Source organism: Xenia sp. Carnegie-2017, unplaced genomic scaffold (genome assembly GCF_021976095.1).
Source record: "Xenia sp. Carnegie-2017 unplaced genomic scaffold, XeniaSp_v1 HiC_scaffold_1, whole genome shotgun sequence".
Taxonomy (NCBI): Eukaryota; Metazoa; Cnidaria; class Anthozoa; order Malacalcyonacea; family Xeniidae; genus Xenia; species Xenia sp. Carnegie-2017.
Genome location: NW_025813402.1, coordinates 3,175,344 through 3,201,923, shown reverse-complemented (window position 1 = coordinate 3,201,923; position 26,580 = coordinate 3,175,344). Strand labels below are relative to the sequence as shown.

The window sequence follows — 26,580 nt, the reverse complement described above, 5'->3', positions numbered from 1 at the left end:
TTGAATTCATGCTTTCAAAAAATATGTTTTCTTTCTTTGTAAACTTTAGTTCCGATCTCAACTATTGAAAGTTCAATTGTCAGCTCTACCTTGTTAACCAGTGAGAAAGGTAAAATTCGTTATAAATTTGTTATTGATGCAATGTAGATGCACTTTTCAAAATTTTAAAAGCATATAAAATAACTGTTTATTGATCTTTCTCACTGAAAACCTGCTTAGTACTGTGTTTATATTAAATGACATTAAAATAAGAAAACGTTATTGACTTTTAACACTAATTTGACGAGTAACCAAATATTGAACGTGAGCAACACGATAAATTTAATTTCTAAATGCTATCTTGAATTCATGCTTTCAAAAAATTATGTTTTCTTTATTTGTAAACTTTAGTTCCGATCTCAACTATTGAAAGTTCAATTGTCAGCTCTACCTTGTTAACCAGTGAGAAAGGTAAAATTCGTTATAAATTTGTTATTGATGCAATGTAGATGCACTTTTCAAAATTTTAAAAGCATGTAAAATAACTGTTTATTGATCTTTCTCACTGAAAACCTGCTTAGTACTGTGTTTATATTAAATGACATTAAAATAAGAAAACGTTATTGACTTTCAACACTAATTTGACGAGTAACTAAATGTTAAACGTGAACAACACGATAAATTTAATTTCTAAATGCTATCTTGAATTCATGCTTTCAAAAATATGTTTTCTTTCTTTGTAAACTTTAGTTCCGATCTCAACTATTGAAAGTTCAATTGTCAGCTCTACCTTGTCAACCAGTGAGAAAGGTAAAATTCGTTATAAATTTGTTATTGATGCAATGTAGATGCACTTTTCAAGATTTTAAAAGCATATAAAATAACTGTTTATTGATCTTTCTCACTGAAAACCTGCTTAGTACTGTGTTTATATTAAATGACATTAAAATAAGAAAACGTTATTGACTTTTAACACTAATTTGACGAGTAACCAAATATTGAACGTGAGCAACACGATAAATTTAATTTCTAAATGCTATCTTGAATTCATGCTTTCAAAAAATTATGTTTTCTTTATTTGTAAACTTTAGTTCCGATCTCAACTATTGAAAGTTCAATTGTCAGCTCTACCTTGTTAACCAGTGAGAAAGGTAAAATTCGTTATAAATTTGTTATTGATGCAATGTAGATGCACTTTTCAAAATTTTTACATGCATATAAAATAACCTTTTATTGATCTTTTCCACAGAAAAGTTGCTTAGTACTGTGTTTATATTAAATGACATTAAAATGAAAAACGTTATTGACTTTTAACACTAATTTGACGAGTAACTAAATGTTGAACGTGAGCAACACGATAAATTTAATTTCTAAATGCTATCTTGAATTCATGCTTTCAAAAATATGTTTTCTTTGTAAACTTTAGTTCCGATCTCAACTATTAAAAGTTCAATTGTCAGCTCTACCTTGTCACCAGTGAGAAAGGTAAAATTCTTTAAATTTGTTATTGATGCAAAGTAGATGCACTTTTCAAAATTTTAAAAGCATATAAAATAACTGTTTATTGATCTTTCTCACAGAAAACCTGCTTAGTACTGTGTTTATATTAAATGACATTAAAATAAGAAAACGTTATTGACTTTCAACACTAATTTGACGAGTAACTAAATGTTAAACGTGAACAACACGATAAATTTAATTTCTAAATGCTATCTTGAATTCATGCTTTCAAAAAATATGTTTTCTTTCTTTGTAAACTTTAGTTCCGATCTCAACTATTGAAAGTTCAATTGTCAGCTCTACCTTGTTAACCAGTGAGAAAGGTAAAATTCGTTATAAATTTGTTATTGATGCAATGTAGATGCACTTTTCAAGATTTTAAAAGCATATAAAATAACTTTTTATTGATCTTTCTCACTGAAAACCTGCTTAGTACTGTGTTTATATTAAATGACATTAAAATAAGAAAACGTTATTGACTTTTAACACTAATTTGACGAGTAACCAAATATTGAACGTGAGCAACACGATAAATTTAATTTCTAAATGCTATCTTGAATTCATGCTTTCAAAAATATGTTTTCTTTATTTGTAAACTTTAGTTCCGATCTCAACTATTGAAAGTTCAATTGTCAGCTCTACCTTGTTAACCAGTGAGAAAGGTAAAATTCGTTATAAATTTGTTATTGATGCAATGTAGATGCACTTTTCAAAATTTTTACATGCATATAAAATAACTTTTATTGATCTTTTCACAGAAAAGTTGCTTAGTACTGTGTTTATATTAAATGACATTAAAATAAGAAAACGTTATTGAATTTTAACACTAATTTGACGAGTAACCAAATGTTGAACGTGAGCAACACGATAAATTTAATTTCTAAATGCTATCTTGAATTCATGCTTTCAAAAAATATGTTTTCTTTTTTTGTAAACTTTAGTTCCGATCTCAACTATTAAAAGTTCAATTGTCAGCTCTACCTTGTCACTCAGTGAGAAAGGTAAAATTCTTTTTAAATTTGTTATTGATGCAAAGTAGATGCACTTTTCAAAATTTTAAAAGCATATAAAATAACTGTTTATTGATCTTTCTCACTGAAAACCTGCTTAGTACTGTGTTTATATTAAATGACATTAAAATAAGAAAACGTTATTGACTTTCAACACTAATTTGACGAGTAACTAAATGTTAAACGTGAACAACACGATAAATTTAATTTCTAAATGCTATCTTGAATTCATGCTTTCAAAAAAATATGTTTTCTTTCTTTGTAAACTTTAGTTCCGATCTCAACTATTGAAAGTTCAATTGTCAGCTCTACCTTGTTAACCAGTGAGAAAGGTAAAATTCGTTATAAATTTGTTATTGATGCAATGTAGATGCACTTTTCAAGATTTTAAAAGCATATAAAATAACTGTTTATTGATCTTTCTCACTGAAAACCTGCTTAGTACTGTGTTTATATTAAATGACATTAAAATAAGAAAACGTTATTGACTTTTAACACTAATTTGACGAGTAACCAAATATTGAACGTGAGCAACACGATAAATTTAATTTCTAAATGCTATCTTGAATTCATGCTTTCAAAAATATGTTTTCTTTATTTGTAAACTTTAGTTCCGATCTCAACTATTGAAAGTTCAATTGTCAGCTCTACCTTGTTAACCAGTGAGAAAGGTAAAATTCGTTATAAATTTGTTATTGATGCAATGTAGATGCACTTTTCAAAATTTTAAAAGCATATAAAATAACTTTTATTGATCTTTTCACAGAAAACCTGCTTAGTACTGTGTTTATATTAAATGACATTAAAATAAGAAAACGTTATTGACTTTCAACACTAATTTGACGAGTAACTAAATGTTAAACGTGAACAACACGATAAATTTAATTTCTAAATGCTATCTTGAATTCATGCTTTCAAAAAAATATGTTTTCTTTCTTTGTAAACTTTAGTTCCGATCTCAACTATTGAAAGTTCAATTGTCAGCTCTACCTTGTTAACCAGTGAGAAAGGTAAAATTCGTTATAAATTTGTTATTGATGCAATGTAGATGCAGTTTTCAAGATTTTTACTTGCATATAATATAACTTTTTATTAATCTTTTCCACAGAAAAGTTGCTTAGTACTTTGTTTATATTAAATGACATTAAAATAAGAAAACGTTATTGACTTTCAACACTAATTTGACGAGTAACTAAATGTTAAACGTGAACAACACGATAAATTTAATTTCTAAATGCTATCTTGAATTCATGCTTTCAAAAAAATATGTTTTCTTTCTTTGTAAACTTTAGTTCCGATCTCAACTATTAAAAGTTCAATTGTCAGCTCTACCTTGTCACTCAGTGAGAAAGGTAAAATTCTTTTTAAATTTGTTATTGATGCAAAGTAGATGCACTTTTCAAAATTTTAAAAGCATATAAAATAACTTTTTATTGATCTTTCTCACAGAAAACCTGCTTAGTACTGTGTTTATATTAAATGACATTAAAATAAGAAAACGTTATTGACTTTCAACACTAATTTGACGAGTAACTAAATGTTAAACGTGAACAACACGATAAATTTAATTTCTAAATGCTATCTTGAATTCATGCTTTCAAAAAAATATGTTTTCTTTCTTTGTAAACTTTAGTTCCGATCTCAACTATTGAAAGTTCAATTGTCAGCTCTACCTTGTTAACCAGTGAGAAAGGTAAAATTCGTTATAAATTTGTTATTGATGCAATGTAGATGCACTTTTCAAGATTTTAAAAGCATATAAAATAACTGTTTATTGATCTTTCTCACTGAAAACCTGCTTAGTACTGTGTTTATATTAAATGACATTAAAATAAGAAAACGTTATTGACTTTTAACACTAATTTGACGAGTAACCAAATATTGAACGTGAGCAACACGATAAATTTAATTTCTAAATGCTATCTTGAATTCATGCTTTCAAAAAATTATGTTTTCTTTATTTGTAAACTTTAGTTCCGATCTCAACTATTGAAAGTTCAATTGTCAGCTCTACCTTGTCACTCAGTGAGAAAGGTAAAATTCTTTTTAAATTTGTTATTGATGCAATGTAGATGCACTTTTCAAAATTTTTACATGCATATAAAATAACCTTTTATTGATCTTTTCCACAGAAAAGTTGCTTAGTACTGTGTTTATATTAAATGACATTAAAATAAGAAAACGTTATTGAATTTTAACACTAATTTGACGAGTAACTAAATGTTGAACGTGAGCAACACGATAAATTTAATTTCTCAATGCTATCTTGAATTCATGCTTTCAAAAAATATGTTTTCTTTTTTTGTAAACTTTAGTTCCGATCTCAACTATTAAAAGTTCAATTGTCAGCTCTACCTTGTTAAACAGTGAGAAAGGTAAAATTCGTTATAAATTTGTTATTGATGCAATGTAGATGCACTTTTCAAAATTTTAAAAGCATATAAAATAACTGTTTATTGATCTTTCTCACTGAAAACCTGCTTAGTACTGTGTTTATATTAAATGACATTAAAATAAGAAAACGTTATTGACTTTTAACACTAATTTGACGAGTAACTAAATGTTGAACGTGAACAACACGATAAATTTAATTTCTAAATGCTATCTTGAATTCATGCTTTCAAAAATATGTTTTCTTTCTTTGTAAACTTTAGTTCCGATCTCAACTATTGAAAGTTCAATTGTCAGCTCTACCTTGTTAACCAGTGAGAAAGGTAAAATTCGTTATAAATTTGTTATTGATGCAATGTAGATGCACTTTTCAAGATTTTAAAAGCATATAAAATAACTGTTTATTGATCTTTCTCACTGAAAACCTGCTTAGTACTGTGTTTATATTAAATGACATTAAAATAAGAAAACGTTATTGACTTTTAACACTAATTTGACGAGTAACCAAATATTGAACGTGAGCAACACGATAAATTTAATTTCTAAATGCTATCTTGAATTCATGCTTTCAAAAAATTATGTTTTCTTTCTTTGTAAACTTTAGTTCCGATCTCAACGATTGAAAGTTCAATTGTCAGCTCTACCTTGTCAACCACTGACAAAGGTAAAATTCGTTATAAATTTGTTATTGATGCAATGTAGATGCACTTTTCAAGATTTTAAAAGCATATAAAATAACTGTTTATTGATCTTTCTCACAGAAAACCTGCTTAGTACTGTGTTTATATTAAATGACATTAAAATAAAAAACGTTATTGACTTTTAACACTAATTTGACGAGTAACTAAATGTTGAACGTGAGATAAATTTAATTTCTAAATGCTATCTTGAATTCATGCTTTCAAAAATATGTTTTCTTTTTTGTAAACTTTAGTTCCGATCTCAACTATTAAAGTTCAATTGTCAGCTCTACCTTGTCACCAGTGAGAAAGGTAAAATTCTTTTTAAATTTGTTATTGATGCAAAGTAGATGCACTTTTCAAAATTTTAAAAGCATATAAAATAACTGTTTATTGATCTTTCTCACTGAAAACCTGCTTAGTACTGTGTTTATATTAAATGACATTAAAATAAGAAAACGTTATTGACTTTCAACACTAATTTGACGAGTAACTGAATGTTAAACGTGAACAACACGATAAATTTAATTTCTAAATGCTATCTTGAATTCATGCTTTCAAAAAAATATGTTTTCTTTCTTTGTAAACTTTAGTTCCGATCTCAACTATTGAAAGTTCAATTGTCAGCTCTACCTTGTTAACCAGTGAGAAAGGTAAAATTCGTTATAAATTTGTTATTGATGCAATGTAGATGCACTTTTCAAGATTTTAAAAGCATATAAAATAACTGTTTATTGATCTTTCTCACTGAAAACCTGCTTAGTACTGTGTTTATATTAAATGACATTAAAATAAGAAAACGTTATTGACTTTTAACACTAATTTGACGAGTAACCAAATATTGAACGTGAGCAACACGATAAATTTAATTTCTAAATGCTATCTTGAATTCATGCTTTCAAAAATTGTTTTCTTTATTTGTAAACTTTAGTTCCGATCTCAACTATTGAAAGTTCAATTGTCAGCTCTACCTTGTTAACCAGTGAGAAAGGTAAAATTCGTTATAAATTTGTTATTGATGCAATGTAGATGCACTTTTCAAAATTTTAAAAGCATGTAAAATAACTGTTTATTGATCTTTCTCACTGAAAACCTGCTTAGTACTGTGTTTATATTAAATGACATTAAAATAAGAAAACGTTATTGACTTTCAACACTAATTTGACGAGTAACTAAATGTTAAACGTGAACAACACGATAAATTTAATTTCTAAATGCTATCTTGAATTCATGCTTTCAAAAATATGTTTTCTTTCTTTGTAAACTTTAGTTCCGATCTCAACTATTGAAAGTTCAATTGTCAGCTCTACCTTGTCAACCAGTGAGAAAGGTAAAATTCGTTATAAATTTGTTATTGATGCAATGTAGATGCACTTTTCAAGATTTTAAAAGCATATAAAATAACTGTTTATTGATCTTTCTCACTGAAAACCTGCTTAGTACTGTGTTTATATTAAATGACATTAAAATAAGAAAACGTTATTGACTTTTAACACTAATTTGACGAGTAACCAAATATTGAACGTGAGCAACACGATAAATTTAATTTCTAAATGCTATCTTGAATTCATGCTTTCAAAAAATTATGTTTTCTTTATTTGTAAACTTTAGTTCCGATCTCAACTATTGAAAGTTCAATTGTCAGCTCTACCTTGTTAACCAGTGAGAAAGGTAAAATTCGTTATAAATTTGTTATTGATGCAATGTAGATGCACTTTTCAAAATTTTTACATGCATATAAAATAACCTTTTATTGATCTTTTCCACAGAAAAGTTGCTTAGTACTGTGTTTATATTAAATGACATTAAAATAAGAAAACGTTATTGAATTTTAACACTAATTTGACGAGTAACTAAATGTTGAACGTGAGCAACACGATAAATTTAATTTCTCAATGCTATCTTGAATTCATGCTTTCAAAAAATATGTTTTCTTTTTTTGTAAACTTTAGTTCCGATCTCAACTATTAAAAGTTCAATTGTCAGCTCTACCTTGTCACTCAGTGAGAAAGGTAAAATTCTTTTTAAATTTGTTATTTATGCAAAGTAGATGCACTTTTCAAAATTTTAAAAGCATATAAAATAACTCTTTATTGATCTTTCTCACAGAAAACCTGCTTAGTACTGTGTTTATATTAAATGACATTAAAATAAGAAAACGTTATTGACTTTCAACACTAATTTGACGAGTAACTAAATGTTAAACGTGAACAACACGATAAATTTAATTTCTAAATGCTATCTTGAATTCATGCTTTCAAAAAAATATGTTTTCTTTCTTTGTAAACTTTAGTTCCGATCTCAACTATTGAAAGTTCAATTGTCAGCTCTACCTTGTTAACCAGTGAGAAAGGTAAAATTCGTTATAAATTTGTTATTGATGCAATGTAGATGCACTTTTCAAGATTTTAAAAGCATATAAAATAACTTTTATTGATCTTTCTCACTGAAAACCTGCTTAGTACTGTGTTTATATTAAATGACATTAAAATAAGAAAACGTTATTGACTTTTAACACTAATTTGACGAGTAACCAAATATTGAACGTGAGCAACACGATAAATTTAATTTCTAAATGCTATCTTGAATTCATGCTTTCAAAAAATTATGTTTTCTTTATTTGTAAACTTTAGTTCCGATCTCAACTATTGAAAGTTCAATTGTCAGCTCTACCTTGTTAACCAGTGAGAAAGGTAAAATTCGTTATAAATTTGTTATTGATGCAATGTAGATGCACTTTTCAAAATTTTACATGCATATAAAATAACTTTTATTGATCTTTTCACAGAAAAGTTTCTTAGTACTGTGTTTATATTAAATGACATTAAAATAAGAAAACGTTATTGAATTTTAACACTAATTTGACGAGTAACTAAATGTTGAACGTGAGCAACACGATAAATTTAATTTCTCAATGCTATCTTGAATTCATGCTTTCAAAAAATATGTTTTCTTTTTTTGTAAACTTTAGTTCCGATCTCAACTATTAAAAGTTCAATTGTCAGCTCTACCTTGTCACTCAGTGAGAAAGGTAAAATTCTTTTTAAATTTGTTATTGATGCAAAGTAGATGCACTTTTCAAAATTTTAAAAGCATATAAAATAACTGTTTATTGATCTTTCTCACTGAAAACCTGCTTAGTACTGTGTTTATATTAAATGACATTAAAATAAGAAAACGTTATTGACTTTCAACACTAATTTGACGAGTAACTAAATGTTAAACGTGAACAACACGATAAATTTAATTTCTAAATGCTATCTTGAATTCATGCTTTCAAAAAAATATGTTTTCTTTCTTTGTAAACTTTAGTTCCGATCTCAACTATTGAAAGTTCAATTGTCAGCTCTACCTTGTTAACCAGTGAGAAAGGTAAAATTCGTTATAAATTTGTTATTGATGCAATGTAGATGCACTTTTCAAGATTTTAAAAGCATATAAAATAACTGTTTATTGATCTTTCTCACTGAAAACCTGCTTAGTACTGTGTTTATATTAAATGACATTAAAATAAGAAAACGTTATTGACTTTTAACACTAATTTGACGAGTAACCAAATATTGAACGTGAGCAACACGATAAATTTAATTTCTAAATGCTATCTTGAATTCATGCTTTCAAAAAATTATGTTTTCTTTATTTGTAAACTTTAGTTCCGATCTCAACTATTGAAAGTTCAATTGTCAGCTCTACCTTGTTAACCAGTGAGAAAGGTAAAATTCGTTATAAATTTGTTATTGATGCAATGTAGATGCACTTTTCAAAATTTTAAATGCATATAAAATAACTTTTATTGATCTTTTCACAGAAAAGTTGCTTAGTACTGTGTTTATATTAAATGACATTAAAATAAGAAAACGTTATTGACTTTTAACACTAATTTGACGAGTAACTAAATGTTGAACGTGAGCAACACGATAAATTTAATTTCTAAATGCTATCTTGAATTCATGCTTTCAAAAAATATGTTTTCTTTCTTTGTAAACTTTAGTTCCGATCTCAACTATTGAAAGTTCAATTGTCAGCTCTACCTTGTTAACCAGTGAGAAAGGTAAAATTCGTTATAAATTTGTTATTGATGCAATGTAGATGCACTTTTCAAAATTTTAAAAGCATATAAAATAACTTTTTATTGATCTTTTCACAGAAAACCTGCTTAGTACTGTGTTTATATTAAATGACATTAAAATAAGAAAACGTTATTGACTTTCAACACTAATTTGACGAGTAACTAAATGTTAAACGTGAACAACACGATAAATTTAATTTCTAAATGCTATCTTGAATTCATGCTTTCAAAAAAATATGTTTTCTTTCTTTGTAAACTTTAGTTCCGATCTCAACTATTGAAAGTTCAATTGTCAGCTCTACCTTGTCACTCAGTGAGAAAGGTAAAATTCTTTTTAAATTTGTTATTGATGCAAAGTAGATGCACTTTTCAAAATTTTAAAAGCATATAAAATAACTTTTTATTGATCTTTCTCACAGAAAACCTGCTTAGTACTGTGTTTATATTAAATGACATTAAAATAAGAAAACGTTATTGACTTTCAACACTAATTTGACGAGTAACTAAATGTTAAACGTGAACAACACGATAAATTTAATTTCTAAATGCTATCTTGAATTCATGCTTTCAAAAAAATATGTTTTCTTTCTTTGTAAACTTTAGTTCCGATCTCAACTATTGAAAGTTCAATTGTCAGCTCTACCTTGTTAACCAGTGAGAAAGGTAAAATTCGTTATAAATTTGTTATTGATGCAATGTAGATGCACTTTTCAAGATTTTAAAAGCATATAAAATAACTGTTTATTGATCTTTCTCACTGAAAACCTGCTTAGTACTGTGTTTATATTAAATGACATTAAAATAAGAAAACGTTATTGACTTTTAACACTAATTTGACGAGTAACTAAATGTTGAACGTGAGCAACACGATAAATTTAATTTCTAAATGCTATCTTGAATTCATGCTTTCAAAAAATTATGTTTTCTTTATTTGTAAACTTTAGTTCCGATCTCAACTATTAAAAGTTCAATTGTCAGCTCTACCTTGTTAACCAGTGAGAAAGGTAAAATTCGTTATAAATTTGTTATTGATGCAATGTAGATGCACTTTTCAAAATTTTTACATGCATATAAAATAACCTTTTATTGATCTTTTCCACAGAAAAGTTGCTTAGTACTGTGTTTATATTAAATGACATTAAAATAAGAAAACGTTATTGAGTTTCAACACTAATTTGACGAGTAACTAAATGTTAAACGTGAACAACACGATAAATTTAATTTCTAAATGCTATCTTGAATTCATGCTTTCAAAAAAATATGTTTTCTTTCTTTGTAAACTTTAGTTCCGATCTCAACTATTGAAAGTTCAATTGTCAGCTCTACCTTGTTAACCAGTGAGAAAGGTAAAATTCGTTATAAATTTGTTATTGATGCAATGTAGATGCACTTTTCAAAATTTTTACATGCATATAAAATAACTTTTTATTGATCTTTTCCACAGAAAAGTTGCTTAGTACTGTGTTTATATTAAATGACATTAAAATAAGAAAACGTTATTGAATTTTAACACTAATTTGACGAGTAACCAAATGTTGAACGTGAGCAACACGATAAATTTAATTTCTAAATGCTATCTTGAATTCATGCTTTCAAAAATATATTCTTTTTTGTAAACTTTAGTTCCGATCTCAACTATTAAAAGTTCAATTGTCAGCTCTACCTTGTCACTCAGTGAGAAAGGTAAAATTCTTTTTAAATTTGTTATTGATGCAAAGTAGATGCACTTTTCAAAATTTTAAAAGCATATAAAATAACTCTTTATTGATCTTTCTCACAGAAAACCTGCTTAGTACTGTGTTTATATTAAATGACATTAAAATAAGAAAACGTTATTGACTTTCAACACTAATTTGACGAGTAACTAAATGTTAAACGTGAACAACACGATAAATTTAATTTCTAAATGCTATCTTGAATTCATGCTTTCAAAAAAATATGTTTTCTTTCTTTGTAAACTTTAGTTCCGATCTCAACTATTGAAAGTTCAATTGTCAGCTCTACCTTGTTAACCAGTGAGAAAGGTAAAATTCGTTATAAATTTGTTATTGATGCAATGTAGATGCAAAATTTTAAAAGCATATAAAATAACTGTTTAGTGATCTTTCTCACAGAAAACCTGCTTAATACTGTGTTTATATTAAATGACATTAAAATAAAAAACGTTATTGACTTTCAACACTAATTTGACGAGTAACTAAATGTTAAACGTGAACAACACAATAAATTTCATTAGTTAATGCTATCTTGAATTGATGCTTTTCTTTTTTTATTTCTCATTTATTTTATAGATTCTAACATGACACATGTCCCAACACCTACAGGTTGGTAATTTAATGAATTATTTCTTTAATGAAGCTTTGGAATATTTATGGCATCTTAAGCTGACTTCAGAAAATATTTTATCTTTTTTCTTGTAAATTTTAGTTCTGATCTCAACTGTGGAAAGTTTTACTGTCAGCCCTACGTCATTAACCAGTAAAGGAGGTTAGATTCGGAATAAATTTGAATTATCAACGTCCTATAGTGCACCAAATAACGTGAATTTTTTATACATATTTTACTGCCAGAGATCATATTACTCTATATCCTAATACCTGATACCAGTAAAAAAATTCTCGTCTTCTTTCTGAGAAAAGGATGTCTTGATCCGCAATATTTTACTATCAAGCTTCAAATTGTTAAAAAAACTTTCAATAACTGAAGAAATCTGTTATCAACCACTTGCTACGGCGGAAAATAACATTTTTTTCAAAAAAAAGGCTTTGATATTTTTCAAAGTATCACACTTGCATAGCAATAAAACTTTATATTATGTTTTTATGTCTACATGTGATGAAGCTGTTCACGATTTAACCATATTTCCCTTCATAATCCATACATTATTACTTTTAAAATTATCTATTTGTTATTTGTTACATTTACCTTGTTGAATGTTTGAATTTTGACCATTTGATGCTACTTTTTCTGTAGTATTGTTTCAAAAACCACTAGTGAAAATCAGTAATCGTTTTTGTTGACCTACATAAATAGTACTCTTTCAGATAATTGTGTTGGTCTTATTCGTTTTCATTGATTTCGTAATTTGAAAATGCAGTCGCTATTTGTCATCTTGAATTTTGTCAGGTTTTCAAAGCCAAAAAGGGCTCCTTCTTATGCTCTTCTATATATTTTTTTCGTACACTTTAGTTCCACCATCTATCACCGTATCGCCAGTATCGCAAGAAGTGGTTTATCAAAACTCCGCTGTATTAAATTGTACAAGTTCTGGAAATCCTATTCCTAACATTACTTGGAGTTTTGGAAATAAAAATTTGAATGTAGAGGCAAAGTATAACATCACCATCGTAGGAAATGTGAACACACTTGTTGTGAAGAACTTAAACAGATATGATAATGGATCTTACGTTTGCTTTGCTATTAATGAAAATGGAAATGATACAAACTCATCAAACCTTATCGTTCTGAGTAAGTACAAATAAAAATAAATTGGCGTAAGGTTTGAATACATTCAGGGTATGTGAATGGGACCCTTGCTATTAAAGAAAAACATCAGGAGCAAACTATGTAAATAAGTAAAATAGTAATAGATTTGTATTAGATATTTTGTTTGACTGCAGGTCCTCCTGATCCTCCAATCGAGTTAATGTCAACAGAAAGAACTGCTTCATCGATAAAAATTTCTTGGAAAGAGAGTCCGTTTAATGGCAACAGTCCTGTTACTAATTTTACTGTTATCCTAGAAAAAGAAAACAAAACCTATAATTGTCCCATTTCAAATTCCACTCATACTCCAGTTTGCAATATTTCTTCAACAAATTCAACCATCACCCAGATTCCTGTTGCTAATTTTACCATTCTAATAAAACAAGAAAATCAGACCAACAGTTGTTCTATATCAAACGTCACTCATGGTTCAGTTTGTATTGTTTCTTCAAAAAATGTAACATTTACTCAGCTGACACCACACACTAATTATAGTTTTACCGTTTGTTCAAACAATATCATTGGACAGAATTGTACGGATGGAAACTTCAAAGTACTAACATTACAAGATGGTGAGTTTGTTTTACCGCTTCAAAGGACTTTTACGAATAGCCTTAGTTAATTTCTTCAAATAACGATACCTTTAATATTTAAGCTCCTAGTGAACCACAAATGCTTTCAGTCGTTGATAAAACAAGTGATTCCTTCCTGATATCATGGATAGAACCTGGAATGTTGAATGGCGTTATTACCTTTTATAATTTAACTTTATGTTTGTTGGTGGATGGAAATGGACGAACATATGATAACTGTGTGATGTCTTACACTGTTGTCTTGGCAAAAAATTACAGAAGTTTTAACACCAGCAGAAACTTTACTTTGTGTGAGTTTGACATTCAAAATCGTTTTTGAAATTAATTGCTTTAAAGTTTATTTTATTTACTTATGTGTAATAGCTATAAGTTTCTCAGCAAAAAATGAACATTTATTATCATCGTACTTTTAGGTTCTTACTGTAAATATCAAATTGAACTTCGAGCTGCGACTGTGAGACTTGGCCCACCTGCAATCATACAAAACAGAACTCTGGAAAGTGGTAAGATGATTTCCTTCATCTGTAACTTTTTTCCATAATTGCAGACAGTTTGCTGCTTTTGGAAGGACTTTTGCAAGTGTGTAATTTCTTGTTATTTTTCTTCAGTTCAACCTTACCATAATAGGTGTATCAGTCATCTTATTATTGAATTATGGTAGTGGGCAAACAAAAGTCGTTTAAACACCCTTGTTTAGTAAAATAAATTATGGAAGTATTTTCAATCGTTTCGATAAAGAAAAGAATGTGAAAAGAATGAAATTAATTTGTCAAAGTTTGAAAATGATGGGAAAAAGATTTTTCTGAAACACGTGTATTTATTTTTTAACAATAATTTAGCGTCCAGTAAACCAAGAAATGTCAGTTTAGTTCCTATTTCATCCACTGCGCTTAATGTGTCATGGCTTCCACCATTGAATAAAAATGGAAGATTGAGTGGATATTTTATCACGTGGAGAATATTACGTAACGATACCAACCATAGTGTTGTTGGTCAAACGATGTCGGAGAATTTGGAGAATGACACAAGCTCATTTGAAATATCAAAACTAGGTAAACCAACTTTTTGTGTGTTGTAAACGGTTGTTAAACATGATAAAATGAAAATCATCAAGTAATTAACGTTGTTTGGTCGTCTTTTGAAATGACGATTTTGGTCAATGAGAAATGTATCGTATTGATTGTTCTTTTTTACGTTGTATCAGATTCTTTTGTAACAGTTTTTTTGTAATTTTTTTATCGACGTTTCTCACTACATAGAACATTATTCTGTATATGAAGTAACTATCAATGCTGTTAATGGTTTTGGCAATGGATCGCGTGTTGTTGTGATGGCTCGGACAAACGAACATGGTTGTTATTTGAAATGATAGTGTGGTTAAAACGTCGTAAAAGAAAAATGTGTTACAAAAATTTGTAATTATTTTAGTTCCCAGTGCACCAGTTGCTGTAAATGTCACTGCATTATCGTCCACGCAGTTGAAAGTCACGTGGTTTCCACCTTTGGATCCCAATGGTGTTATCACTGGTTATAATATTACGTGGAAGTTAAAGAACGATGATAGCAATGATGGAGTAGAATCTGTTTTGAACGTTCTTTCTACTCCATTAAACTCATCATCTCGTAGTTATGTCATCGACAGCTTAAGTAAGCTATGTATAAATATTCAAATAAACATATATATTGAAATTATGAATCATTGAAGATGAAAAACCAAAATAACAATATCTTAAGGTTTATGACCATGATTGAAATCTTACCAGCATTAAATTAACATCTTTCAATGTTCACAATCATACGAAATTTTATTATGCCTGAGATTTACTTTGGTACTACTAATTTGTATGAATGCCTTTTCGTTATTATGCTATTCTTAAACAATGTATTTCATTTATTTTAAGGCTGTGAATGTAAAGCAAGTTTTCCCTAAGAAACTTAAATTTCATCAAATAAATATACATTAAAAAGTTAAAAAAATGTTTTTCAGCTACAAATTAATTTTTGCATTCGCAATTTTGGTGTAATTATAGTGTTTTTGTAATTGTTTGATAATCTGTATATCGTTTTCCGATTTTGTTTATTGCATTCTCTATAATGATGTAATGAGAAAATGTTTAAATATTCTTTAGAACCTTACTCTGTTTACACTGTGATCGTTTATGCTATAACTGGAGCTGGAAGTGGTGATGGTACAAGTATAGACAAACAAACTGGCGAATCAAGTAAGAGATTTAACTTATAAACTGCTCAACCTTACAAAATGGTTTGCGTTTGCGCTTTAAGAGCGATTAGCTACATTTGGGAAGAGGACATACAGCTAGGTCTCCGAAAATGAAACTTGCATGTATACAGTTTGGAAAACATTAACGAGGGAGAAATTGTCAGTGAAATAACACTATACTTTCACTGGAGTGGTTATTTCACTATTTACTTTAAGATATAAATTGTGATGTCGCACTATAATCGTGAAAATCACGGGAGGATCAAGCTTTAAAATCGTGAAAATCACGGGAGGTTCATAACGAAACGCCAGGTTGGCATCTAATGGAAGCACTTCAAGCTTTGCCTTCTTGCATGTAACATGAAGTTTTATTAATAACTAAAATTCGATTTTCCCTGTTGGGATTCTCCGTACTGCACCTGCAACGTGAAGACGATATTTCCATTGAAAATATTAACTTCGCGCGGAGTCCTCAAAACAGAAGGGCCCCTGGCGAACGCCCATCACGCACCCCCCTTAATACAGCCCTGGCGAAAACTAATGTTTAAGTAGGCACTGGGAATCCAATTCTGCCTTTTAAACTTTTTTGCAATTCTTGACTCTTTATTTCTTGTTCGCAACACTGCTTACGTTTATAGGTTATATTTGAGGTATAGCTGAAATTTTATACAGTGTTTATGTAGATTACAATTACATAAAGTATTGGCATGTCTTACAGCCCCTTCTGAGCCCACCAATGTTCGGTTGGATTTGGAATCGTCCACAGGACTTCTACTAAATTGGTCACCTCCCACAAATCCAAATGGAGAAATTACGGGATATAGGATTATTTCATTTATTGTGAAAGATGACAAAAATAGATCTGTGAACATCAATAAACATAGACAAGACATAGTAACGGAAACTGGATTTGAAATGGAACATTTAGGTAAGATATATGATCTTAAAGAACAGTTTATCTGTATCTTTCATTTTCTCAATGTTATTGTTTATTAGAACCATACTTTGAATACAATGTATCGCTAAATGCGATCACTATTGCTGGAAATGGTACTCAAGTCTTTAGACTGGTTCGAACAAGTCAATCAAGTAAGTTAATTGCTTTAAAGAAAGTTTTTGATTGTGATACTCTTTCTACTTTGTCATACTTCAGAAGAATCATCATGTTGTTTTGGCTCTTTTACGAAAATTACGAAAAACTGAATCATTGATTATTCACTCAGAGTGCGCAACACCTCGAGTTATGTCTATTGTTTTAAGCCCTATATTCACACGACATAAACTGACCGGGGTTAACTCAGGTTAATATTAACCCAGATTTAACCCAGGTCATTTTTACGTGTGAACACTACTAACCCAGCTTTAACCTAGGTTAAACTAAACGTGCCTCTTGAGATGGGTTGAGTTAAACCCAGATCAAACCTGGGTTAGTAGTGTTCACACGCAAAAAAATGATTTGGGTTAAACCTGGATTAGTTTATGTCGTGTGTAGTGGGCTTTAATTTGGGAGTAGAGCCAGGTCTTTTTTTTTCATCGTATTGGCTAACTGCATTTTTTCCATGTGATAATGGGAAAACGCGTAAACTTTGTTTAAAAGATGTTGATAATGCATTTTTCACCGTAAAATTTTCTCAATATTTTAAATTCAAAACCATTGCGAATTTCTCCGTGTTAAAGTCATTTTCACTTTGAAAAGCACAAATTTTCAAAACATGCATTTAGAATAGCGCATGCTTATTCTCAAGTTGAGGTATTGTAATAAAAGCTGGTAATCTCAGGTATATAAAAACAGGTTGACTAGATTTATTCCTGAGAATCATCTGTATAAGGACAGTTCTGAACCTCAATGCCAAAATATTCTGTTCCACGTTCTTATTTGAAACTCTTTTATAAAAACTTGGCTTGAACATTTTATACAAAGGGTGATCATTAAATTTGATGTTCAAACTACGAAATTTTGTTGAATTACACCATGGCTTCATTCACTAAATAATAAATTGCCGTCAAACTGAAGTAAACGTTATTGTAAGGATAATTTAATAGTTTAAGTTTATACATGTTTATTGATTTTATTCATTTGTATCTCAACAACCTCGCAATCTTTAACACCATTTCATCGAATTTTAACCTTTCCAACTGATTTAGTATTTCACGTGGCTATAATAGTGAAAGCAAGAACGAATGTAATTCATCCTTAAATTTGACAAAAATTTAAACATTATTTTCAATTATAATTTAATGATAATTGTATAATATGCAGGTGAAGAGAATTGCATTATGTATAACAGTTGTAAATTTGTAGATAGCATGAAAAGATTGTGTTTTGTATTTTTATAAAACAAGCCATTAGATGACAACTTATTCGTGAAATTATTCCTTTTTACTGCTTAAGATTAAAAAGTGCATTGATTAGCAAAATAGTTGCTATTTGTGCACCAACAGTATTTTTAGTTTTAAAAACCGTCAATAAAAGAACTATTTAATCATGACAATATTCTTCTTCCACAGTTCCCAGTGAACCACTTAACGTGAAAGCTTCAAACATTAGCTCAACTCAACTCAATGTATCGTGGGATGAACCTAAAAAGTTCAATGGAATTTTAGTGTCATACACAGTTTATTATAAATTTCTTCGTGATGATAACAACGAAGTTGTACATGGTGCAAGTTATGAAAGCAGAAACACCTCACCAGATGTGAGAACATTGACTCTAACAAATCTTGGTTAGTAGTTTTATTGAAAATTATGAATTTCTCACAGTTATGTTCATCAAAATGATGCCACTAAGTTTTAAATATTGATATGGAAAAATTGTGGTGTTAATTATCACTGCAAAGTACACTGCATGAAAGCATGTTACCCATAATTAACTTAAGTGTGTAATGTAAGTATTTATTAGCAATGGCATAAATATTTATATGAAAAATTGTGGTGTTAATTGTCACTAAAAGTACACTGCAAGTACCCTGCATGAAAACTTGCTCCCCACTATTTAACTTAAGTGTGTAATGTAAGTATTTATTAGCAATGGCATTAAGATATTTTATGAAATTTCTTTACGCGATGTTTTCGTATCCAACGTTTTTTATTCTAATGTAGAAAAATATAGCGTTTATGAAGTCAAAGTCAGTGCGTCAACTTCAGTTGGAGAAGGAAGGAACTCTGCGGTAAAGGAATTCTTGACAGATGAAGACAGTAAGTTTATTTTTGAAGCATTGTTTATGAACAGTGTGTTTTGTTGAGATAATCACTAAAATTTATTTGTCAATGTGAGATATTCATAAATTTGTTTTCCTTTGCATTCAACGTGTTGTCTTTCTTTTTTAGCTCCTGGCGCTCCAATTAATGTAACATTACAAAGATCATCGTCCACAGTACTTAGCTTAACGTGGGTGATACCAAGCGATCCTAATGGGATCATTCGTGGGTATAATGTATCTTGGAGTAAAGTATTAAATGATAAGAATGGAACAGTTCCCATGAACAGGAATAGTACCAACACCACCAATACTTCATTTTTAATTTCAAATCTTGGTTAGTTTCAATCTTATGAAAAATTTACTTTTACATTACATAAAATATATGCTGGTAAATTTTTATAAAAAGAATCGCATTTTTATTTCTGTTTTAATTTGTTAGTTGAACACTGTTGGTATAATTAGCAATTAAAGAGTTTGTCGAATGTCAAAATCTCCATCATTTTATATAGATCCATATTCTGTTTACAATGTAAGTTTGAATGCATTTACCATCGTCGGAAGTGGAGAAGTTGTAAATAGCACTAAACGAACTGATGAAGCAGGTGATATCTAGTTGAAACAAGTTGAGCGTCTTAACAAGCTGACTCATGTTTTTTGTTTGAAAGTTTGTGTATTTAACACTTTTGTCAACATATCATAACACTTCTGTCAACAGAAAATTTCATCCGAATTTTAAGTTGAGCATGATATATTTTCTAACATCAAATGAAAAGGTCTATTGTCATTTACATAGTGTTTAGAAGATTACATTATTCAAAACGATAATACAGCTGTGACATTGAATGTTATTTCATTTGATTTTTGTACGTTTCAACAACATAGAAATATTTTTACTCTTTATATATTGTATTTGCAAACTTTTGTTCACTCTTCGTTTTTCATTCCACTAATCTGACACACACGGCTACATTTCATTTTACATTTGCAACAGTTGCTGAAAATTGTTACAATTCAACCATTTGAAATGATTCTTTAATGCAAAAAATACCATTAGGTTAAAAAAGTGCATTGATAAGCAAAATAGTTTCTATTTGTGCACCAACAGTATTTTTAGTTTTAAAAACCGTCAATAAAACAACTAGTTAATCATGACAATATTCTCCTTTTACAGTTCCCAGTGAACCACGCAACGTAAGAGCTTCAAATATTAGCTCAACTCAACTTAATGTATCGTGGGATGAACCTGAAAAATTCAACGGAGTTTTACTGTCATACACAGTTTATTATAAACTTATTCGTGATGACAAAAACAATGTTGTACATCGTACAAGTTATGAAAGTAGAAACATTTACTCGGACGTAAGAACATTGATTTTGGAGGAACTTGGTAAGCATTTTTATTGCACATTTATGCATGACAACTGACACCAAAAATTTCTCACGAGGTTATATGTTAGTTTTTAAAGTTTTGGGATTTATTATTGTTGCAAATTGGAATACCTATTGTTATTGCGATTAGCCACAATTCATGTTGATATATCTCCGTAGTTTTTGTAAGCAATAACTATCAACAATTCCATGACATTTTCTCGTTTTATATAAAGTGTTCTTTATAGATTAGATTTTTTTTATTAATATAGACAAATACAGTGTTTACAAAGTCAAAGTGAGTGCATCAACTTCAGTTGGAGAAGGAATGAACTCTACGGTAAAGGAATTCTTGACAGATGAAGACAGTAAGTTTATTTTTGAGTGCATTGTTTATGAACAGTGTGTTTTGTTGAGATAATCACTAAAATTCATTTATGAATATGAGATATTCATAATTTGTTTTCTTTTGCACTCAACGTGTTGTCTTTCTTTTTTAGCTCCTGGCGCTCCAGTTAATTTAACATTACAAAGATCATCGTCTACAGTACTTGAATTAACTTGGGTGGTACCAATGGATCCTAATGGGGTGATTCTAGGATATTATGTATCGTGGAGTAAAGTAATGAACGATAAGAATGAAACAGTTCCCATCATCAAGAACAGTACCAACACCACGAAAACTTCGTTTTCCATTTCAAATTTAGGTTAGTTTTATCTGATGAGAAATTTATTTTTAAATTATTTAACAAATATGGGTAAAATTTACTGAAATGAAAAATGAAAAAAACTCTTTCATTGTTGGTATAAAGGAATTATACTTGTTGTAAGAACAAAAATCTTGATTATGTTATAGATCCATATTCTGTTTATAATGTAAGTTTAAATGCATTTACCTTCGTTGGAAATGGAGAAGCTGTAAATCTCAGTGAACGAACCGGTGAAGCAGGTATTTTCTAATTGAAACAAGTTGACAAAATTTCTCTTTAGAAATCTCTATGTGGGACATAGCTGAGTGTTTCAAAAACCTGACTCGTGTTTTTTGTTTGAAAGTTTGTGTATTTAACACTTTTGTCGACATATCATAATACTTCTGTCAACAGATAATTTCATCCGAATTTTAAGTTGAGCATGATATATTTTAAACATCACTTTTTAGATAGTCCATAGAAAAGTACGTTATTGAAACGATAATAACAGCTGTGACATTGAATGTTATTTGATTTATTTTTTGTACGTTTCAGGTATTTTCTAATTGAAACAAGTTGACAAAATTTGTCTTTAGAAATCTCTATGTGGGACATAGCTGAGTGTTTCAACAAGCTGACTTATGTTTTTTGTTTGAAAGTTTGTGTATTTAACACTTTGGTCAACATATCATAACACTTCTGTCAACAGAAAATTTCACCCGAATTTAAAGTTGAGCATGATATATTTTCTAACATCAAATGAAAAGGTCTATTGTCGTTTAAATAGTGTTTAGAAGATTACATTATTCAAAGCGATCATACAGCTGTGACATTGAATGTTATTTGAGTTGACTTTCGTACGTTTCAACAACATAGAAATATTTTACTCTTTATATATTGTATTTGCAAACTTTTGTTCACTCTTCGTTTTTCATTCCACTAATCTGACACACACGGCTACATTTCATTTTACATTTGCAACAGTTGCTGAAAATTGCTACAATTTAACCATTTGAAATGATTCTTTAATGCAAAAAATACCATCAGGTTAAAAAAGTGCATTGATAAACAAAACAGTTGCTATTTGTGCACCAATAGTATTTTTAGTTTTAAAAACCGTCAATAAAACAACTAGTTAATCATGACAATATTCTTTTTCTACAGTTCCCAGTGAACCACGTAACGTAAGAGCCTCAAATGTTAGCTCCACTCAACTTAATGTATCGTGGGATGAACCTGAAAAGTTCAGTGGAATTTTATTGTCATACACAGTTTATTATAAACTTATTCGTAATGACAACAACAAAGTTTTACAACGTATGAATTATAAAAGCACAAACACCTCACCAGACGTGAGAACATTGACTCTAACAAATGGTGGTAAGTAGTTTTATTGAAAATTATGTATTTCTCACAATTATATTTATCAAAATTATGCTACTAAATTTTAAACATTGATATGAAAAATTGTGGTATTGACTGTCACTGCAAGTACATTGCATGAAAACGTGCTCCCCACTATTTAACTTTAAGTGTGTAGTGTAAGTATTTATTAGCAATGGCATTAAAATATTTTATGAAATTTCTTTACGCGATGTTTTCATATCCAACGTTTTTTATTCTAATGTAGAAAAATATAGCGTTTATGAAGTGAAAGTCAGTGCGTCAACTTCAGTTGGAGAAGGAATGAACTCTACGGTAAAGGAATTCTTAACAGATGAAGACAGTAAGTTTATTTTTGAATGCATTGTTTATGAACAGTGTGTTTTGTTGTGATAATCACTAAAATTCATTATGAGATATTCATAATTTGTTTACTTTTGCACTCAACGTGTTGTCTTTCTTTTTTAGCTCCTGGCGCTCCTGTTAATGTAACATTAGAAAGATCATCGTTTACAGTACTGAAATTAACTTGGGTGGTACCAATGGATCCTAATGGGGTGATTTTAGGATATTATGTATCGTGGATTAAAGTAGTAAACGATAAGAATGAAACAGTTCCCATCGAAAAGAACGATATCAACACCACCAAAACTTCATTTTCAATTTCAAATCTTGGTTGGTTTTACCCTAATGTGAAATTTACTTTTTGTATTACTTAAAACACATTCAAGAAATTTTAGATTGAGCTGCATAGAACTATTCTTTCGGCAATGTTCATGAAGGAGTTTATTTAAAGTATTTAATAAAAACCTTATCATGTTATAGATCCATATTCTGTTTATAATGTAAGTTTGAATGCATTTACCATCGTCGGAAATGGAGAAGTTGTAAACATCAATGAACGAACTGATGAAGCAGGTAATATCTAGTTGAAACAAGTTTAGCGTCTTAACAAGCTGACTCATGTTTTTTGTTTGAAAGTTTGTCTATTTAACACTTTTGTCAACATATCATAACACTTCTGTCCACAGAAAATTTTATCCGAATTTTAAGTTGAGCATGATATATTTTCTATCATCAAATGAAAAGGTCTATGGCCGTTTAGATTGTGTTTAGAAGATTACATTATTCAAAGCGATAATACAGCTGTGACATTGAATGTTATTTGATTTAATTTTTGTACGTTTCAACAACATAGAAATATTTTACTCTTTATATATTGTACTTGCAAACTTTTGTTCACTCTTCGTTTTTTATTCCACTAATCTGACACACACGGCTACATTTCATTTTACATTTGCAACAGTTGTTGAAAATTGCTACAATTTAACCATTTGAAATGATTCTTTAATGCAAAAAATGCCATTAGGTTAAAAAAGTGCATTGATAAGCAAAGTAGTTGCTATTTGTACACCAACAGTATTTTTAGTTTTAAAAACCGTCCATAAAACAACTAGTTAATGATGACAATATTCTTCTTTTACAGTTCCCAGTGAACCACGTAACGTAAGAGCTTCAAATGTTAGCTCCACTCAACTTAATGTATCGTGGGATGAACCTGAAAATTTCAACGGAGTTTTACTGTCATACACAGTTTATTATAAACTTATTCGTGATGACAACAACGAAGTTGTACATAGTATGATTTATAAAAGCACAAACACCTCAACAGACGTGAGAACATTGACTCTAACAAATCTTGGTAAGAAGTTTTATTGAAAATTGTGTATTTCTCACAATTATATTTATCAAAATTATGCTACTAAATTTTAAATATTGATATGAAAAATTGTACTGTTGACTGTCACTGCAAGTACCCTGCATGAAAACGTGCTCCCCACTATTTAACTTAAGTGTGTAATGTAAGTATTTATTAGCAATGGCATTAAGATATTTTATGAAATTTCTTTACGCGATGTTTTCGTATCCAACGTTTTTTATTCTAATGTAGAAAAATATAGCGTTTATGAAGTGAAAGTCAGTGCGTCAACTTCAGTTGGAGAAGGAATGAACTCTACGGTAAAGGAATTCTTGACAGATGAAGACAGTAAGTTTATTTTTGAATGCATTGTTTATGAACAGTGTGTTTTGTTGAGATAATCACTAAAATTCATTTATGAATATGAGATATTCATAATTTGTTTTCTTTTGCACTCAACGTGTTGTCTTTCTTTTTTAGCTCCTGGCGCTCCAGTTAATGTAACATTAGAAATATCATCGTCTACAGTACTTGAATTAACTTGGGTGGTACCAATGGATCCTAATGGGATCATTCGTGGTTATAATGTATCTTGGAGTAAAGTAATAAATGATAGGAATGAAACAGTTCCCATCACCATGAACAGTACCACAACCACCAAAACTTCGTTTTCCATTTCAAATTTAGGTTAGTTTTATCTGATGAGAAATTTATTTTTAAATTATTTAACAAATATATCGGTAAAATTTACTGAAATGAAAAATGAAAAAACTCTTTCATTGTTGGTATAAAGGAATTATACTTGTTGTAAGAACAAAAATCTTGATTATGTTATAGATCCATATTCTGTTTATAATGTAAGTTTGAATGCATTTACCTTCGTTGGAAATGGAGAAGCTGTAGATCTCAGTGAACGAACCGGTGAAACAGGTAATCTCTAATTGAAACAAGTTGACAAGATTTCTCTTTAGAAATCTCTATGTGGGACATAGCTGAGTGTTTCAACAAGCTGACTTATGTTTTTTGTTTGAAAGTTTGTGTATATAACACTTTTGTCGACATATCATAATACTTCTGTCAACAGATAATTTCATCCAAATTTTAAGTTGAGCATGATATATTTTAAACATCACTTTTTAGATAGTCCATAGAAAAGTACGTTATTGAAACGATAATACAGCTGTGACATTGAATGTTATTTGATTTGATTTTCGTACGTTTCAACAACATATAAATATTTTACTCTTTATATATTGTATTTGCAAACTTTTGTTCACTCTTCGTTTTTTATTCCACTAATCTGACACACACGACTACATTACATTTTACATTTGCAACAGTTGCTAAAAATTGTTACAATTCAACCATTTGAAATGATTCTTTAATGCAAAATATACCATCACGTTAAAAAAGTGCATTGATAAGCAAAATAGTTTCTATTTGTGCACCAACAGTATTTTTAGTTTTAAAAACCGTCAATAAAACAACTAGTTAATGATGACAATATTCTTCTTCTACAGTTCCCAGTGAGCCACGTAACGTAAGAGCTTTAAATGTTAGCTCCACTCAACTTAATGTATCGTGGGATGAACCTGAAAAGTTCAACGGAGTTTTATTGTCATACACAGTTTATTATAAACCTATTCGTGATGATAACAACAAAGTTGTACATCGTATGAATTATAAAAGCACAAACACTTTAACAGACGTGAGAACATTGACTCTAACATATCTTGGTAAGTAGTTTTATTGAAAATTATGTATTTCTCGCAATTATATTTATCAAAAATATGCCACTAAATTTTAAATATTGATATGGAAAATTTGTGCTGTTGACTGTCACTACAAATACACTGCAAGTACCCTGCATGAAAACGTGTTCCCCACTATTTAACTTTAAGTGTGTAATGTAAGTATTTATTAGCAATGGCATTAAAATATTTTATGAAATTTCTTTACGCGATGTTTTCGTATCCAATGTTTTTTATTCTAATGTAGAAAAATACAGCGTTTACGAAGTCAAAGTCAGTGCGTCAACTTCAGTTGGAGAAGGAATGAACTCTACGGTAAAGGAATTCTTGACAGATGAAGACAGTAAGTTTATTTTTGAATGCATTGTTTATGAACGGTGTGTTTTATTGATATAATCACTAAAATTCATTTATTAATATGAGATATTCATAATTTGTTTTCTTTTGCACTCAACGTGTTGTCTTTCTTTTTTAGCTCCTGGCGCTCCAGTTAATGTAATATTACAAATATCATCGTCTACAGTACTGAACTTAACGTGGGAGATACCAATGGATCCTAA

General features: G+C 29.4%; 1 protein-coding gene across 3 annotated transcripts in view; it reads left to right on the top strand.

Moving 5' to 3' along the window:
* LOC124436062 (titin-like) overlaps positions 1-26,580 on the top strand; it is a 96,224-nt gene that overhangs the window by 23,776 nt on the left and 45,868 nt on the right. Inside the window, exons 31-93 of one of the 3 annotated variants that reach the window (XM_046985992.1) lie at positions 50-109; positions 391-450; positions 730-789; positions 1,071-1,130; positions 1,743-1,802; positions 2,082-2,141; positions 2,421-2,480; positions 2,762-2,821; positions 3,101-3,160; positions 3,440-3,499; positions 3,782-3,841; positions 4,123-4,182; positions 4,464-4,523; positions 4,805-4,864; positions 5,144-5,203; positions 5,485-5,544; positions 6,154-6,213; positions 6,492-6,551; positions 6,831-6,890; positions 7,172-7,231; positions 7,513-7,572; positions 7,854-7,913; positions 8,194-8,253; positions 8,532-8,591; positions 8,873-8,932; positions 9,214-9,273; positions 9,552-9,611; positions 9,892-9,951; positions 10,233-10,292; positions 10,574-10,633; positions 10,916-10,975; positions 11,253-11,312; positions 11,594-11,653; positions 11,921-11,953; positions 12,057-12,116; positions 12,819-13,097; positions 13,250-13,687; positions 13,771-13,998; positions 14,122-14,211; positions 14,548-14,760; positions 14,968-15,060; positions 15,137-15,355; positions 15,838-15,930; positions 16,648-16,857; positions 16,926-17,018; positions 18,438-18,653; positions 19,030-19,125; positions 19,258-19,464; positions 19,640-19,732; positions 20,302-20,517; positions 20,771-20,866; positions 20,999-21,205; positions 21,355-21,447; positions 22,352-22,567; positions 22,818-22,913; positions 23,039-23,245; positions 23,396-23,488; positions 24,057-24,272; positions 24,522-24,617; positions 24,750-24,956; positions 25,107-25,199; positions 25,790-26,005; positions 26,268-26,363. In XM_046985992.1, the coding sequence (XP_046841948.1) occupies positions 50-109; positions 391-450; positions 730-789; positions 1,071-1,130; positions 1,743-1,802; positions 2,082-2,141; positions 2,421-2,480; positions 2,762-2,821; positions 3,101-3,160; positions 3,440-3,499; positions 3,782-3,841; positions 4,123-4,182; positions 4,464-4,523; positions 4,805-4,864; positions 5,144-5,203; positions 5,485-5,544; positions 6,154-6,213; positions 6,492-6,551; positions 6,831-6,890; positions 7,172-7,231; positions 7,513-7,572; positions 7,854-7,913; positions 8,194-8,253; positions 8,532-8,591; positions 8,873-8,932; positions 9,214-9,273; positions 9,552-9,611; positions 9,892-9,951; positions 10,233-10,292; positions 10,574-10,633; positions 10,916-10,975; positions 11,253-11,312; positions 11,594-11,653; positions 11,921-11,953; positions 12,057-12,116; positions 12,819-13,097; positions 13,250-13,687; positions 13,771-13,998; positions 14,122-14,211; positions 14,548-14,760; positions 14,968-15,060; positions 15,137-15,355; positions 15,838-15,930; positions 16,648-16,857; positions 16,926-17,018; positions 18,438-18,653; positions 19,030-19,125; positions 19,258-19,464; positions 19,640-19,732; positions 20,302-20,517; positions 20,771-20,866; positions 20,999-21,205; positions 21,355-21,447; positions 22,352-22,567; positions 22,818-22,913; positions 23,039-23,245; positions 23,396-23,488; positions 24,057-24,272; positions 24,522-24,617; positions 24,750-24,956; positions 25,107-25,199; positions 25,790-26,005; positions 26,268-26,363 (6,789 nt within the window). The remainder of the gene's footprint in view (positions 1-49; positions 110-390; positions 451-729; positions 790-1,070; positions 1,131-1,742; positions 1,803-2,081; positions 2,142-2,420; positions 2,481-2,761; positions 2,822-3,100; positions 3,161-3,439; positions 3,500-3,781; positions 3,842-4,122; positions 4,183-4,463; positions 4,524-4,804; positions 4,865-5,143; positions 5,204-5,484; positions 5,545-6,153; positions 6,214-6,491; positions 6,552-6,830; positions 6,891-7,171; positions 7,232-7,512; positions 7,573-7,853; positions 7,914-8,193; positions 8,254-8,531; positions 8,592-8,872; positions 8,933-9,213; positions 9,274-9,551; positions 9,612-9,891; positions 9,952-10,232; positions 10,293-10,573; positions 10,634-10,915; positions 10,976-11,252; positions 11,313-11,593; positions 11,654-11,920; positions 11,954-12,056; positions 12,117-12,818; positions 13,098-13,249; positions 13,688-13,770; positions 13,999-14,121; positions 14,212-14,547; positions 14,761-14,967; positions 15,061-15,136; positions 15,356-15,837; positions 15,931-16,647; positions 16,858-16,925; positions 17,019-18,437; positions 18,654-19,029; positions 19,126-19,257; positions 19,465-19,639; positions 19,733-20,301; positions 20,518-20,770; positions 20,867-20,998; positions 21,206-21,354; positions 21,448-22,351; positions 22,568-22,817; positions 22,914-23,038; positions 23,246-23,395; positions 23,489-24,056; positions 24,273-24,521; positions 24,618-24,749; positions 24,957-25,106; positions 25,200-25,789; positions 26,006-26,267; positions 26,364-26,580) is intronic. The other 2 variants (XM_046986000.1, XM_046986008.1) reach the window with 2 other exon arrangements.